This window comes from Astatotilapia calliptera, chromosome 20, assembly GCF_964374335.1.
Source record: "Astatotilapia calliptera chromosome 20, fAstCal68.1, whole genome shotgun sequence".
Classification (NCBI taxonomy): Eukaryota; Metazoa; Chordata; class Actinopteri; order Cichliformes; family Cichlidae; genus Astatotilapia; species Astatotilapia calliptera.
In genome coordinates, this window is record NC_137441.1 from 27,537,097 (window position 1) to 27,551,172 (window position 14,076).

A 14,076-nucleotide genomic window follows, 5' to 3' on the forward strand; every position below is an offset into this window, starting at 1 on the left:
ACCTCTAAATTTCCAACATTCTTCTCATTTTCTGGCAAAAGCTGAACTTTCAAAATGTCATCCTGTGGAAATGTATTCAAGAGGAAACCAGCTCTAAAATATGAACAAGGCCCGCTTTAAGGACAAAAGCACGCACTTTGCTCTAACGCTCAAAGGCAAAGTGTGTAATCTTAGAAGCACCACGATTGTGAAGGAGGAGGGTGTGTGGAGAGCATCAGCGGAAGTCTTTCTTGTCTTGGTGTTCCTCTGTCATGTCTGACCTGCTTCTTCTCACGCTGCGAACAGGGTGTCAATTAACATTCCAAGTCTTGGCCTGTCAGGCCACTAAATCACTTATGCCTCACCTCTTTCTGGTCCTTTCTACTGTAGGCATAACGACAGGAGGGAGAAAATGAGTGAAGCTCGGGTATGAGCCCTTTACCCTTCTCAGCAGCTGTTGTCCTTTTTTTTCGAGAAGCACTGAGGTGATGCATTACACTTGATGAAAAACTGTATTTAATATTGATCAAATCACCGCCTGCATGTGTTTGAATGTATTTTCTTCCCTGCCTAAGGAGTACTTCCAAAATTAATGAGAGATAATACAGCCCCAACCACCAAACTTTCTCAAATAGTAATCCAATCGTCTCTAAATCCCCACAGGCCTCCCTCTGGGGAATTTGTCAACTAGCATACACCCGAATTGGACGGGTGCAGCCGGAAACCCTGATGTTCCAGCCACAGTCTTAAAATTCCTCCAAAACCATAGAGCTGCCTGCCTCAGGGATGAGTCTGTAACTGCAGCTTTGACAGCCATGGTGCTCATTTGTCTTGCTCCATATCCACTTGAGCACTGCTCTAAAGACGGAGCCACAAAGAGGTTTTCAGACTCTGCCGCACTCACGTTTGGACAGAATTTATAGGCAATGAGATTGATTCAACAACAGTGCAGGCGCATGTTTGAAATAACTTTATGTAAATTGCAGTAAATATAAAAACAAAAAAATAACAAAATTAAAATCTTATTTGGTGTGAGTGCCCTTTGCTTTTATCACGGATGTGTGATTCTGTGCATATCTGACAAATTTTAATAGTTCTTCTGTGGATTGAGGCTCACTCGGTGTTTTATATGTCTTCATACAATATCGCGCTGTATGTTGAAATCAAGGCTTAGTGGTTGCAGGACTCCTTGTTATGCCTGTCAGTGAAGATAGGTCTTTATCACCCTGCCTGGAATTTGGCACAGATCGAGATCCTCCCTGACCGCATTGCCCAACAGAACAGCCTAAGAGTCTAAAAGATGCCAGCACTCCTATTTATTTGATACAATTTCTTTTCTGTTAACTGTGACGGAGCTTGTCAGCTTCTGTCAACATCTGTGTGTTATCATAATGCAGGAGGAGCTGACCTGATTGTATCCTCCTTATCCATTACGGCAGTAATACAGTGATCCTGTGTTTAGAATTTTTCCCCCAGCAAGACAGACAGAAACGTTTATATGCACAAGTTTTAGAATAAATAAATACATGAAAATACAACCAATTTGCAATGAAGTCTTTGTTTAGGTCTCAGCAAAGATCTTCTGCTTCCCTAGGTGGACGTATTTCTTTGACAGTTTCTAATTCAAACACTGTAGAAAACCTAAGCTCCAGGACAGGTACTGTCATGTGAAGGAAAACTCATACTTGCAGGGTAGGTTTATGTTGCAACTGCCTTCTGTGGTTGTCTGATTCACACTCCCAAAGCGTACCATGGCTTGAAAATAAGCCTTGTAGTTTAGTGTTATAGTGACATCTTCTGACCACTGTAAACATCGCAGCAACAACTGTAATAATGAGTAAGCCAGCATGCTGGGGCAGCGGTTTGGGCTTGAATCCACCTTTCTGTCTGGAGTATACATGCCCATCAAGAAGACGGATTGATGGATGGATGCCAGGTAAAGTATTTCTACCTCTGCCCAGAAAATTGTGACTGGTTTTTCCGTTTGGTGGCAGGATTGATCCAAAATGTGAAAACTTTCACTAGAGTTTGGCCTAACTTCATCCAGTTCATTCAGATCTGGAGTCTTTGCATTGCTGGAGAGACAATATTGTACGTTTTGTGTCATATTTTCATCAATAAATTCTAAATTGAAAGAATACTGGAAGAACATTAAGAAATAGTCTAGATGCAAAGGTATCCAAGGTAAGACCGCTCTTGTTAACCATTTTAATTGCTGAATCATTTGCAGCTTTTGCAACATGTTAGAGAAGCATTAAAGCTGAGGTTTAAAGCACTGAAGGTCTCTGGTGAAATCCTTCTTCACCTGTACCTTCAGATTCACAAATCACAAAAGGAGAAGAAGAAAAACAGAGTTACGGACCATTTAATGATCTTCAGAAGTAAGTTAAACAACCATTTATTTTACAGTTTAAAATGTCCTCATGGAGGAACAGCAAAATACACTCAAAATGAAGGTTGATCAAAAGACAGTTTTCATATTAATCGCTGTTTGAAGTTTTTTTTTCTTTTCATTTGTTTATCAAAAATTATAAGTGCCTTCAACATAACCATGAGAGTACTCAGCTTGCAGTCATAGAAATATTTACAACACAAAACTGACAAGCATGGTTTTTACTTTCAGCATCGGTTCACCTCCTCTCCCGTCTCTTTCAGACTGCGTTGTTTTGTTGCACAAAACAAAAAGAAAGACCCTGAAGAAAGACAGTTATAAGGGGGGGGGGAGAGAAAAATACACGAGAGCACAGATTAAGGAGATCAGTATTTACAGCTTGGCTCAAGGACACAATTAAGGGGAGGGGTGGAGACAGATGATTAACACATCCATTAGCGGCTTGATGTCAAGTTTAAGTCACATTCTTTGCCTTTATGATCCTACTTTAGCTTTTTAGAATTTGAAAAATAAAAGCATGCATATCTGCTATGAAGTCGTGGATAAATGACCTCAAGATGCAGTGCCTAATAAGTAAGAGAGTTGTTTTTCAGACAGCAGGGGGCAGTACAGGACCACATGGGGGGAGAATAAAAACAGGAATAGGAGCAGAATTGCAAACCCTACAGTACAATGGTCCTTTTGAAATGAACACAGAGTTCCATCATGTAAAAGCACTGTAATAACAGAGAAAGGTTTATGAACAATACAAAAAAAGGAATCAAATCTGCCCTCCGGATGACAAAATACAAAGTCACATATGAAAATATGTTCTGATCAAATGTTTTAGATACATTGCGCGTGTTGAGTATTAGCAAAAAAATGTTTTGGCACAAAATCAAGTTTTTTTGTTGTTGTTGTTTTTTTGGGGGCAAATATCAATCGGTAATCTTGTACAGATCCTCCCCCGCTGTTCCCCATCCCTGCCCCGGTCCAAAGAAAGATCTGATGATCTGTCTTGTAAAATATTCACTTGGTCTCTCCACATTGCTTCAGTCTTTAAATATTTATAATATTTACAGTTTCACAATTGTCAACAATACCTTTAGGCTTAAAGAAGATGCAAACAAAAATAAACTAATTAAATATTCTTTATATAGTCCCCTGTTGAGGCATTGAGTGTAAACTGTACAACTCTAATCGTCCCCTTACGAGTTCCTGGGGCAGGGAACACTTTGGGATGGAGAGTTGAGTCCAGAAATTAAGTAGAAATTTGCTGATGGTGAATAAGCAAAAGCATGTATGACTGATCTTGATTGATCGTTTTTCCAGGCAATGATTTTCTTTTATCTTGCACAAGCATGACTGATGTGATCACAAGAATTAGTCCATAACATGTATCATTTTATACTCAAATCTGTACAAAGTTCACAATTTCTTCAACATAGTGCAATGACTTCTGACATAGTCTTAAAAAAAATCACAATCACTTTTATGAAGATAAAAAATATCCCATACGAAGGTATCCATCCACAGCTTAATGAATGCTATGAATAAGAAAAAAGGCTATGCACAACACCTCCAAAAATGGCAAGAATGAAATGAGCAAAGCCTCATCCAAAAATAAAATCCCCCTCAACCCTTCATATCCTTTTCAGAAAGGTATAGTTTTTGGAATTCAACATCACTGGGTGACTTAAGGACTTGGTGAAGTGAAGGAGAAAAGGTGAGTTCATGCTAAATTAGGTTGTTTTGTTTTTTTCGTAAAAAGAAGTCCAACTCATAAAAATATGAGGCAATTCCAGCTTCCAACAAACTGGATGAGTCCAAAAGGGCTGGTGTTGGCTTAGTTCAGGAAAAAAAATGGAGGTAATTAAACAGAGGCGATGACAATCATGAGGTGAGGGGAAATGCTGGATATGCTGTTGAGAAGGTCCGGGGCCAGACGTGACAAGTGGCTCTCGGAGAATTTACATGGTGGAAAAATCTGAACCACATAAGCTGGCTGTAAACCCAAAGAAGAAAAAATAACATGATGAGAGAAGGAGCAACATCTTCAACATCTTAGCTGTCTTACAACACAGTAAAATGTGAAAATATAAAAACATAAAATGCCTAAAGTCAAACCTGAGTAGAGCCAGGGTTGGGCACATTGATGATGCCAGCTGCCTGTTTAGCTTGCAGGTATGTGATGAAGCCACTTTTCAAGGCTTGGGTTTGACCAAGGACATCTTCTTGGTCTCGACCACAGGGTAGAGCCAGTAACAAACAGTAGTCATTTTCCACCTGCCACACATATCAAGTTTTAATCTTAAAATGTATATATATGTATATAAACAAAGATAATGGCACTCTCTTACGTTATTGCTTAATTAATTCATAGATCCATCGTTTTAGTCAGTTCTTCAAAGTCAGGGTCCTGATTAAAGCTATATTCAACCAAATTTTAGAACCTGCTGTTCAAAGGTAGCAGAAATCAAATACTTACAGTCATTCTGCGTGCCACACTGTCCAGCTGGGAAGCCTCGAGCCTCATCCTTTGAACAATACGGAGAAGAGGACCTCCCTCTGGGGGTGGAAGGGAGCGCTGGGCCAGCATGTTGTTGCCGGAAACAAAATGTAACTGGACAGCAGCCTGGTCGTTTTTCAATGCCAACAGGCCTTGCCATACGATAGGATACTTCTGCATGAAGAAAAGAAAAAACGTCTTTATTTTCCCTGAAAATAAATTCTACACGTCACCAAAGAGCTGGTCTGTCATTCTTCTTACCGTCAATAGCTGCACCATGTCAACGGAATGATGTCCTGAATGTTCCAGTTTGGCATCCGGCCGTGGCTTTACTGAAGTCGAAGAGGGCACTGCTGAAGTAGACAGGAAGGCTGGAGGGCCTTTCTGAAGAGATAGATCTGACTTGTGTGTAAGACCCATAGGGGACATCATGGGAGACTGGTATGAGGGTGAGACTGTATCCCCCTGTATTCGGGAAATGTGTGAGAGGTCCGAAGAGGTAGCATGGCGAAGGTGGGAGGTCTCAGACTTGGAATCACTTCCACACCCATGGGACTGAGACATTTTACCACGGTTACCCAGTTCAGTATCTGGAGGTACCTGATAGTCCGAACCCAGCAAGAGACATCATACATTTTATGTATATGTTTAAATGTGCTTGTTAAGTTGAAAATGTATAGTAGTAGTATTATTTGCACAAATGTAATCATTAAAGCATCTTAACTCACCTGTGAAGATGTAACACCTTGGTTAGTCAGGTTGTGTGGTGAAAACTGGGATGAGAAGCCTCGAATGTCCCTGTAAACTGGAAAGGAGCCTGCACCACCTGGATGCATTAGGTGAACCCCATGAGGGTGAGGCGACACCATGACAGGACTAGATGCATGGACTCCTCGGATTCTGCTTTCACTGGAGTTTGGATGGATAAGCTTTCCTTCGAGTGGTTTGAGAGGTTCCTTTGCAGAAAGGTCAATGCTCTTCCCCGAAATAGGACTCTTTGAAGGTCCAGAGATATTGCCTGAAGATGCTGTTCCAGTCTCCGAGTCTCTGCGTGACTGTCTTGCCTCTACAGCAGCCTGTTCACCCCGTTGCTGGTGCATGAGGATGCGCTGGTGCATGTCTCTGTACTGCTCCATGCGTATGTTTGGGTGAAGTCCTCTGTGATCACTGTGAATCATCATTACATCTGACTGCAGCTGGGGAACTGAAGGTCTACTGAGTGCTTGGTTAAAGTGTCTAGGCTCTTCTTCACTTGCACTGTTGCCACCACCACCACTTGATACTGAACCTTGGGGACTTGAATGACAGTGCAGAACCATATCTCGAATGACATTTTGCTGTTGTGGGTTTGAGCGCTGTTGAGACCCCGGAAGCGGCGCAGACAGCGAATCACCTCGTCTTCCATAATTTATCCCAGGCATCGGTGGGGTGTTCATCCTGGCATCATGAGCCATTGACTGAGTGACACTGTGAGGTTGAATTATGACAGAGGACTGTTCTGAGTGCGAGTGATGCATCGCAGAATGATAGCTAGGCATTGGTGGCATGCCATGAGTCAGAACAACAGATGTGCCGATAGGAGAACTGCTTGGAGGACAGGCTTTGACAAAAGGTGAAGGAGAGTGAACAGCTGTTCGTGGAGACTGTGGTTCTTGCTTAAGGTGCAGAGCTGAGCGATCATTTACAATGCCAGGGCTGGGGCTCATGCGGGTTCCAGAAAGTGATGGGTGGTGTGTGACTGGGCTGAGATTAGACTGCTGCGCAGCTTTGCCAGGGTCCATCTTTTTCGACAGAGGCTCTGACCCTAGTCCTCTCTTGCCATGCTGTTGTTGTATCACAGGTGGGTTGTACATTAAGACTTGAGAAGAACTAACTGGTTGCTGGAACATCTTTACTACACTGCCTTGGGGGGCTGTGTGATATGGAGTCTCAGATTTGTCAGATCCAAAACTCTCCTGCTTGGTACTAGAAATAACAGGTTGAGAGTTATACGACTGGCCGGCTAAAAGGACTCCTGTGTGACCATAACCAGAAGGAGTTGGGGCTGCTTTGGGAGTAGGTGACTGGGATGATGAGATGACTGGGTCTTGTTTTAATTGAGATTTGGAAACAGATTGCTGAAACTCTATATCACCAGCACTGGCTTGAGGAATCTGACTAATTTTGGCTCTCATCCTGTGAGGTCCTTCGGTTTTCTGACCTGAATAACTGAGTACGACAACACCCTCAGATGTATTGACCCGTAGGCCAGGACTGGAACCAGTAATGTATGGAGTGCTTTCGACAACAGAGCGTCCTCTTGTCCCATCTTCTACTATATCCATAGCAAGGCATCGGCTGTTCTCATTGGAGTTTGATCTGAATTTTTGCTTGGGAATGGTTAGGCCAATGCTTCGGTTGCTTAATGAAATACGTGGAGTTTCTTCTGTATCGTAAGGCATTGGAATTCGACTTATTACTGAGGTAGCAGGAGAAATAATTGTATGCTGGTTTTTCTCTCCACAGTTCTGCTGTGACTCTGTCAGTGGAGATGGTTTATGATGCATGGGCTGGGGAGGTAATGGTGGCCTCTCTTCAGAATGTAACTGTCTTGAACCCACTGCATCAGAGGGATTTTCATTCTCTGACATCCGTGAAGGCTCTGACAGTGCTGGTGTGACTATAGTGGTAGGTATAGAATTGCTATTTGACGCAGACACATATTTAGGTTCCATCAGAATTTTTCTTAACGTGCTTGAACTGGGGTCAATGTCAGAGGCCTTGGTGTCTGGAGGCATTGGAGGATTTGCTGCAGGGGTTCCAAGTGCAGCTGATGCTTGCATTGAAGGAGTTACCACTTTTACATGACTTGAAGGGGCAACATAGATTCTGCTTTCTTCAGATCTCTGAGGCCAGTCAGGTGAAAGTGGCACTTTGGCAGGCCGCAACAGAGGTACACTTAACTGGGATACAGGTTGTGTGCAAGCAGGAGCAGGGGTAAATGTAGGAGTACATGGCTCTGCTGCTTGGGGGTGCTTTTTAACACTGGAGATACTGTTCGTGCCAGAATGAAAAGCAGATTCTTTAGGCACAGGCTGTTCAACCTCGGGCTGTTCTGCCTCTTTGGGTGTGTCGACCGTTATGGCACTTGTTAAGTCACGCCTACAAGTAGCAACAGCAGTGACTACAGAGGCTGCTGAAGTGGCCGCAGCTGTAACAGTGACTGCTTTTGAATTATTGGTTTCTGGGTCTTCTGGGATTGATTCAGGTAACTTGACTGGAGTGGACTCTGACTGAGAAACCTCTTCAGCAGCATCCCCTTTTCTGTTACCTGCCCCTTTACGACTTCTTGGCTTTTTCGGGGTTTTGGCTCTAACTTTTCCGGTTTTCCTGGGTGTTTCAAGTAAAATGGGATCTTCAGCTGCCTTAGATTCTGCCCCTGGCCGATTTGAGCTTGGTGTCACAGGACCATCATCTAAATCCCCGGCAAGAATATTGTTGATCACCATGTGTGTTTCAGGTTCCATAATCTCATTGGAGGAGGAGGATATCAAGGATTCAGGGGTGGGAATAAGAGCAGTGTAAGTGGGAGGAGATGTGAAGCTTTCTGCATCTACACATGTTTCTTCTGCTGTAATTGAATCAATAGCAGCTGCAAGTTCAGTTTCACTAGCAGGATTAGCTCGCTTCTCCTCCTCAACTTCACTCTCTGGTTCCACTGCAACAGGAGGCAATATCGTAGTTTGCTCTGAAGGTGGCTCTTTATATGGTCGAGAAGGCTGCTCCACTGTAAGCTTAGCAATATTTTCGACTGCCTGCTCTAATTCCATCTGTCGTGCTAATAATGCAGCAGCTGGATCAGCTGGAAGTTCTGATTCTGAGTCTTCCTTATCCTGTGCAGCGAGCTCTTTTGAATCTTTTGGAATTTGGTCTATTGTTTTTATTCCTTCATTATCTTGTAGTGCTGTCTTAGTTTTTGTAATAGCTGGAGCTTCAAAGGTCTCAAGCTCATCATCCTCTGAACGGAGTAAACCTTTTACATCATCAACACTAACACGGATCTCGAGATTTTTTAAACTGTGTGATTTGTCTTCAGCTATCTGTTTGGTGTTACGTTTTAACCTTGGTGTTTTAACTTTTGCACTCTTTTCAGGCTGCTGTCTCCTCTCTAAGGGGCCAATGTCTAGCTTTTCATCATCGACATCACCAGATTTCTTTCCACCATCTTTTAATTCCTTTTCTTTTTTGTGCACTGTTGAGTTTGGATTTTCCACCCTTTCTGATAACTTGCCAAGCGGTTCAGTTTTAGGCTTAAGCTCTGGCTCGTTTTGACTTGCCATATCATCTTGTTCAGCTAGCTCTGTCGTGCTCCCAGACAGTTTGTCTGCTCTACTTCCTTTCTTGTTAGTTGGAGGAGATGGAGTCTGAGGTGTTTGCTGCTGCTTCTGGGTGCGGGGTGAACGCCAGCCCTCAGAGGCTTTCACAACATCTACTGTACATGACGCCTCAGTGTCTTCTTCCATCAGTTTCTTCTGATCAACCTTTACTGGTGAAACATCTTCTCCTCGTTTGATGCCTCTTTTAGGTGGGCGTCCACGTCTAGTATTGGTAGAAATTTGAACATCTTGCTGTATTGGTTCTTTATCAGCACCACGTTTGCGCATGCAGCGTGGTGACTCAACTACCTCTTTGCCAGCTTGGTCGTCTTCATGTAGTGTGGCGTAGACTGACCTTACGTTTCGCCGACGTGTTCTCCCATGGATCAAACTTGACTCGATGTTTTGTTCAGAGTCTGATGCATGTATTGGTGACTTGGATGTTGTTTTAGAGTCAACTGATGTCTTTGGTGCTTCTGCACGAGGAGATGAAGCCCTTTTGAGTTTCTCTCGGTCAATCCGTTCACTCTTACGTGTTGCAGGTTTTTCAGTGGCAGCAATTTGGGAAGGTTGTGTAGTTCGTAATACTGACAGCGGTTTTGCCCTTTTACTCTTGGGTTGTCTGCGATTTGGTAACGGTTTTATTTCAGCCTCTAGTTCTGGCATGCACACCTCACCATCGGTTTCGGTTTTCTGAGATTCCTCAAAGTCTTTTGATTCTTGATTTTCAGTTTCAGGTTCTGACTTCATAGTTTCAGGTTTTTCTTCCATCTTTGGGCAGTCAGAGTAAGTGATTTCTGTAGTCTCTCTTTCAAAACCACCCAGGGAACCACCAGGAGTTGGAGGTTTATCTTCCACAATGGGAGTATGTTCCGCTGTTTTACTATCACCACATTCTACCTTCAGTTCTTTTAACTCTGGTTTTGTTTCAGTTTCATTTTCTGGTTCTGAAAGAGTAAGTGAAGGGGATCTGTTTAGCTTAACAGCAACAGGTTTGAAGTCTTCCACGGCGACAGAGTGAGGTTGCGAAACCTCAAGGATTGGCTCTACTTTTTCTTCTTTGACAACTGGCACAGGTTGATCTGAGGGTGGAGTTAAAACTTCTTTCTTTTCTTGTGGTGAAATTTCTTTAGGGGAAGGAACAAATGGTAAGGCAGTAGAGATTAATGAGGGGCTGGCTGATTTGTCATCTGCCTTTTGTACTGGCTCCAGTTCCTTATCAGGTATGATATTATCACAGTTCTGAACTTCATTTCTTTTTATGTCTGGCACTAATGAATCCTTCTCAGTATCAGGTGGAAGGTGGTCCTTGTCTTTTTGTTGCTGAAGCTCCAAAAAACGACTATGGAAAAGCACTATTGGCTCTTGTGGGATGTCACTTCCTGCAGATTCAGGCTCCGCTTCAGCAGCAACTGGCTTGTTCGAAGGCCTTCCACTTCCAATTTCTAAATCTTGATCTTTACGTTCAAGATGCTGCAAACGCCGGGAATCCTGTTCAAAGATTGAGCTGTGAAGGAAACGAGAGGCAAACAATTCCTGACGCTCTTGGTCCTGTGGCTTAAGTTCCTCCTTTTTGTCATGCAGCTTTTCATCAGAGTTAGTACGAATCTTTTTCTTTTTCATATACCAAGAAGGTATTGGTCGAGGTGTTAGTTCCACCTTGTCCTTATCTGAACACCTGTGGGAGGCTGGAAAGCGTGAAGGGAGAAAGGACCAATTGTCTTCCCTAGAAGAATACAATGTTTTGGCTCTTTCCAGGAGTGCTTTTGTATCAGGAGTTATAGTTTTATCCAAAGCAAAGGAGTAAAACTTATTCTTTTCCAAGGAGCCTGAAAGCTTCAGGTCTGTCATCCTCTTATCACGATCCCTGAGGATGTAGGACAAGGAACTATTTGACTTGGACTTGTTTTCTCCATCATCATCGGAATCAGACTGCACTTCTCCAGGTTCCAAATCCTGACCAAGGCGCTTCCGAATGCTTTCATGCTTTGAAATATCACTTTGGAATGCCATTTCCATTCTGAATGAATCAGGCTTTATTCCTCTTTCCCAGTGCTGCATTAACTCTTCATCACATCCGAGCAAGGACGTGTTAAGCTTTGGTAGCTCAGTGTCAGAAGACTGAAAATGTCTAGGCATCAGGTCCAAACTGTTTTTCAATGACTCAGTGTGTGAAAATTTCTCACCTGCTGTTGGAGAGGATTTTCTTTCTTTATTTGTACCTGTCAAACAGACATGGGCTGTTTCATCTTCCTCGTTTTCAGAAGACTGAGCAGCTCCTATTGATGATGACATGGTGTAAATGTCTTCATTGAACTTTTGGGAACTTGAAAAGTTGCGCTCTCTTTTTAATTTGAGTATTTCAAAGTCAATATTCTCCAATTTCTTTCGTTTACAGTAAAATAAATCATCACTGGCCACATCCGGTACTGATTTTTCAAAGTCTTGAACAAAATAATCCTTTTCAAAGTCACGAGTCTCACTATGTAGTTGGTTGTCAAACTTGACTCCCTTATCAGGCTCCCCTAGCTTGGATCTGAGCCGTTGACTGTGTTCCGTTTGTTTTGTGCAAATATTAGTCTGGTCAATGTGCACAAATTGTTCATCTCCATCAGAGTCTCTGGATTTCGCTCTGCCTTGTGCGTTTTCAGGCATAACTTGTTTCTGTTCTTTTAATTCGTCCAAATCAACAGCGTTATCATCTGATATTTTTGTAAAACTTGAGGTATTTTCCCTTTTTGAGCTCTCTAGATCCATTTTAAGGTAGGGAGAGTCTAACTGATCTGTAGAATCTTCAGCCAGTTGCACTAGTTGTGAGTGCCGCTCCAGAGGAAGGCCTTCGGGGTTGATATCACTGTCTTGTCCTTCTTTTGGACTATTAACTGAAATCATTCGCACACATTTTTCTTTGTGGTGATCCTTTTTATGAATCCCTCTCATCAAAAGATTCTTATCCAAATCTGTCTCCTTAGCACTGTTCCACAGCTTATAAAGTCCAGATCTACCAAGGTCCTCTTCACTAGTTCTCTTTTGTCGATCAGCTTTACCAGAGTCTTCAAAACGCCTTTTCCTTGCAGCTAGACGGTCAATATCCACTGAAATGCCACTGTCAAATCCCATTTCAGATTTCCCATGTTTTTTGGCTTTGATTTTACCATCTTTGTCAGTGACCTCCACTGAACTGTGCATATTTTTGTCTCTGGGAACCTTCCCATGCTTACCAATATCAATTTTTGATGGCTCTGTGCGGAATGGTGGACTCCTCTGGTCAGCTGGAGGTGATGCCAGTCTCGGACTGTCACTCCCACCCCTCTGTATTTGTTTTTCTTGGACAACATGACCAATCAATTTTCCTTCTTTTTCTTTAACTCGTGTTAACTGCACCACACAAGGCAGAAGGTCTAACCTCCCTTTACTTGAGCTTTCTTTTTGGATTTTGCTGGCCTTACTACGCAGAACAGACTCAGGACTAACATCTCTTTCAAGTTCAGGTTCTGGTTCACATGTCTGGATAATAGGTGACGCCATTTTAAGCTTCTTAACCCTTTGTTTTTCACTTTTGTCTTTGTCTCCTCGTTCTTTTCGTCCAGTCCTCTTTTCTTTTTCAACCACATTCCCACTGTCAATTTCAAAAACTCTGTCCTTCTCGAGTTTTTCACTTTTATTATACTTTTCAGAGCGTGCCTTTTCAAGTTTTTCAAATCTAGGTGGAGATATTGAACTGCAGCTACCACTTCTTTCAGATGATCGACAACAAATACGGCGGTCTGAATCGCTTGGTATTCTCTCAGAGAGTGATGGAGATGCAGTTGGGCTAGCAGGTCGGCGAGTGGTAATGTGAGATGGGCTCTGGCTACGCTCAATGGTCCTCCTTCCATGATCGCGTCCACGATCTGTTTCAAAGCGCTCCCTTTCTCTCTCACGTTCCCGCTGCAGATAGCTGTATTTACGTATGTCCTGCTCATAAGGGTCAGCTCTGTATTCCCGATATTCCCGAGGGTCTTCAAAGTATTGTGGATCATAGTAATCTCCCTGATATGGGTCCCACTCAGTGTAGAAGTCCCGACTTCTGGTAGGATATTTTCGACGTGGATCTTCCGTGTACGTTCCAGGTGTTCTAACATTTTCATAATATTGTCTTTCTGCTTGAAACTCATATTGGGTTCGTCGATCATCCCTGCCAAGAAATAACCACAAATCCTGTTCAGTTTTAATATTAGACAGTCATGGAGTCAAATTATTTTGTAAGCCAATTTCACAAACCTTCTTTCAGAGAGAATATCATAAAAGTCTCGAATATCCTGACCAGATGCCTGCATTGAACGATAGAAGGCCATCTGACTTTCCTGATTTGCAAAGTCCACCTGAAGAAGGAAGAAAAGCTAGTTAGAGTGTGTCAAGCACAATAACACAGAATGAAATTTCAGAGAAAAATCTATATTTTTACTTGCCTTGATTTTATTCCCCCCTATTTTCCATCCCTTTGTGTCTTTAACAGCTGTTTGCGCATATTCAATGTTGTTATACAGAATAAGGGCCATTCCTTTCATCCTGTCAAGTACAACCTACAATAATGGCAGAAAATAAGGTAAAAAGTCTAGAAAGCAAACAAAAGATTAAAAAAGAAAAAGAAAAGTGCAATAATGAGCAGAAAATTAAACAGGCTTACCTTGACAACATGTCCGTATCGGCAAAAATGACGAGTAAGAAACTGTTCAGTTGTATTCGATGCTAATCCATCCAACCAAACGCATGTCGTTGGCATACTCTTCCCAAAGCCCAGCTGCAAAAAGAGAACAAAATTTCAGTCAGCAATTCATTTACCTTTTCAACTTACACAAATGTCTTTGGTTGAGAAAGAC

At 42.5% G+C, this 14,076-nt stretch overlaps 1 protein-coding gene across 1 annotated transcript in view; it reads right to left on the minus strand.

Annotated features, from left to right (window-relative positions):
* Positions 1 to 2,361: 2,361 nt before the first annotated feature.
* The window catches only part of spen (spen family transcriptional repressor), a 27,501-nt gene continuing 15,786 nt past the window's right edge, over positions 2,362 to 14,076 (minus strand). Inside the window, exons 8-15 of the mRNA XM_026155063.2 lie at positions 13,884 to 13,997; positions 13,666 to 13,779; positions 13,478 to 13,578; positions 5,588 to 13,391; positions 5,121 to 5,459; positions 4,839 to 5,033; positions 4,478 to 4,636; positions 2,362 to 4,355 (exon numbers count right to left, since the gene is read on the minus strand). Coding sequence (XP_026010848.1) covers positions 4,224 to 4,355; positions 4,478 to 4,636; positions 4,839 to 5,033; positions 5,121 to 5,459; positions 5,588 to 13,391; positions 13,478 to 13,578; positions 13,666 to 13,779; positions 13,884 to 13,997 — 8,958 coding nt within the window. The 3' untranslated portion in view covers positions 2,362 to 4,223. The remainder of the gene's footprint in view (positions 4,356 to 4,477; positions 4,637 to 4,838; positions 5,034 to 5,120; positions 5,460 to 5,587; positions 13,392 to 13,477; positions 13,579 to 13,665; positions 13,780 to 13,883; positions 13,998 to 14,076) is intronic.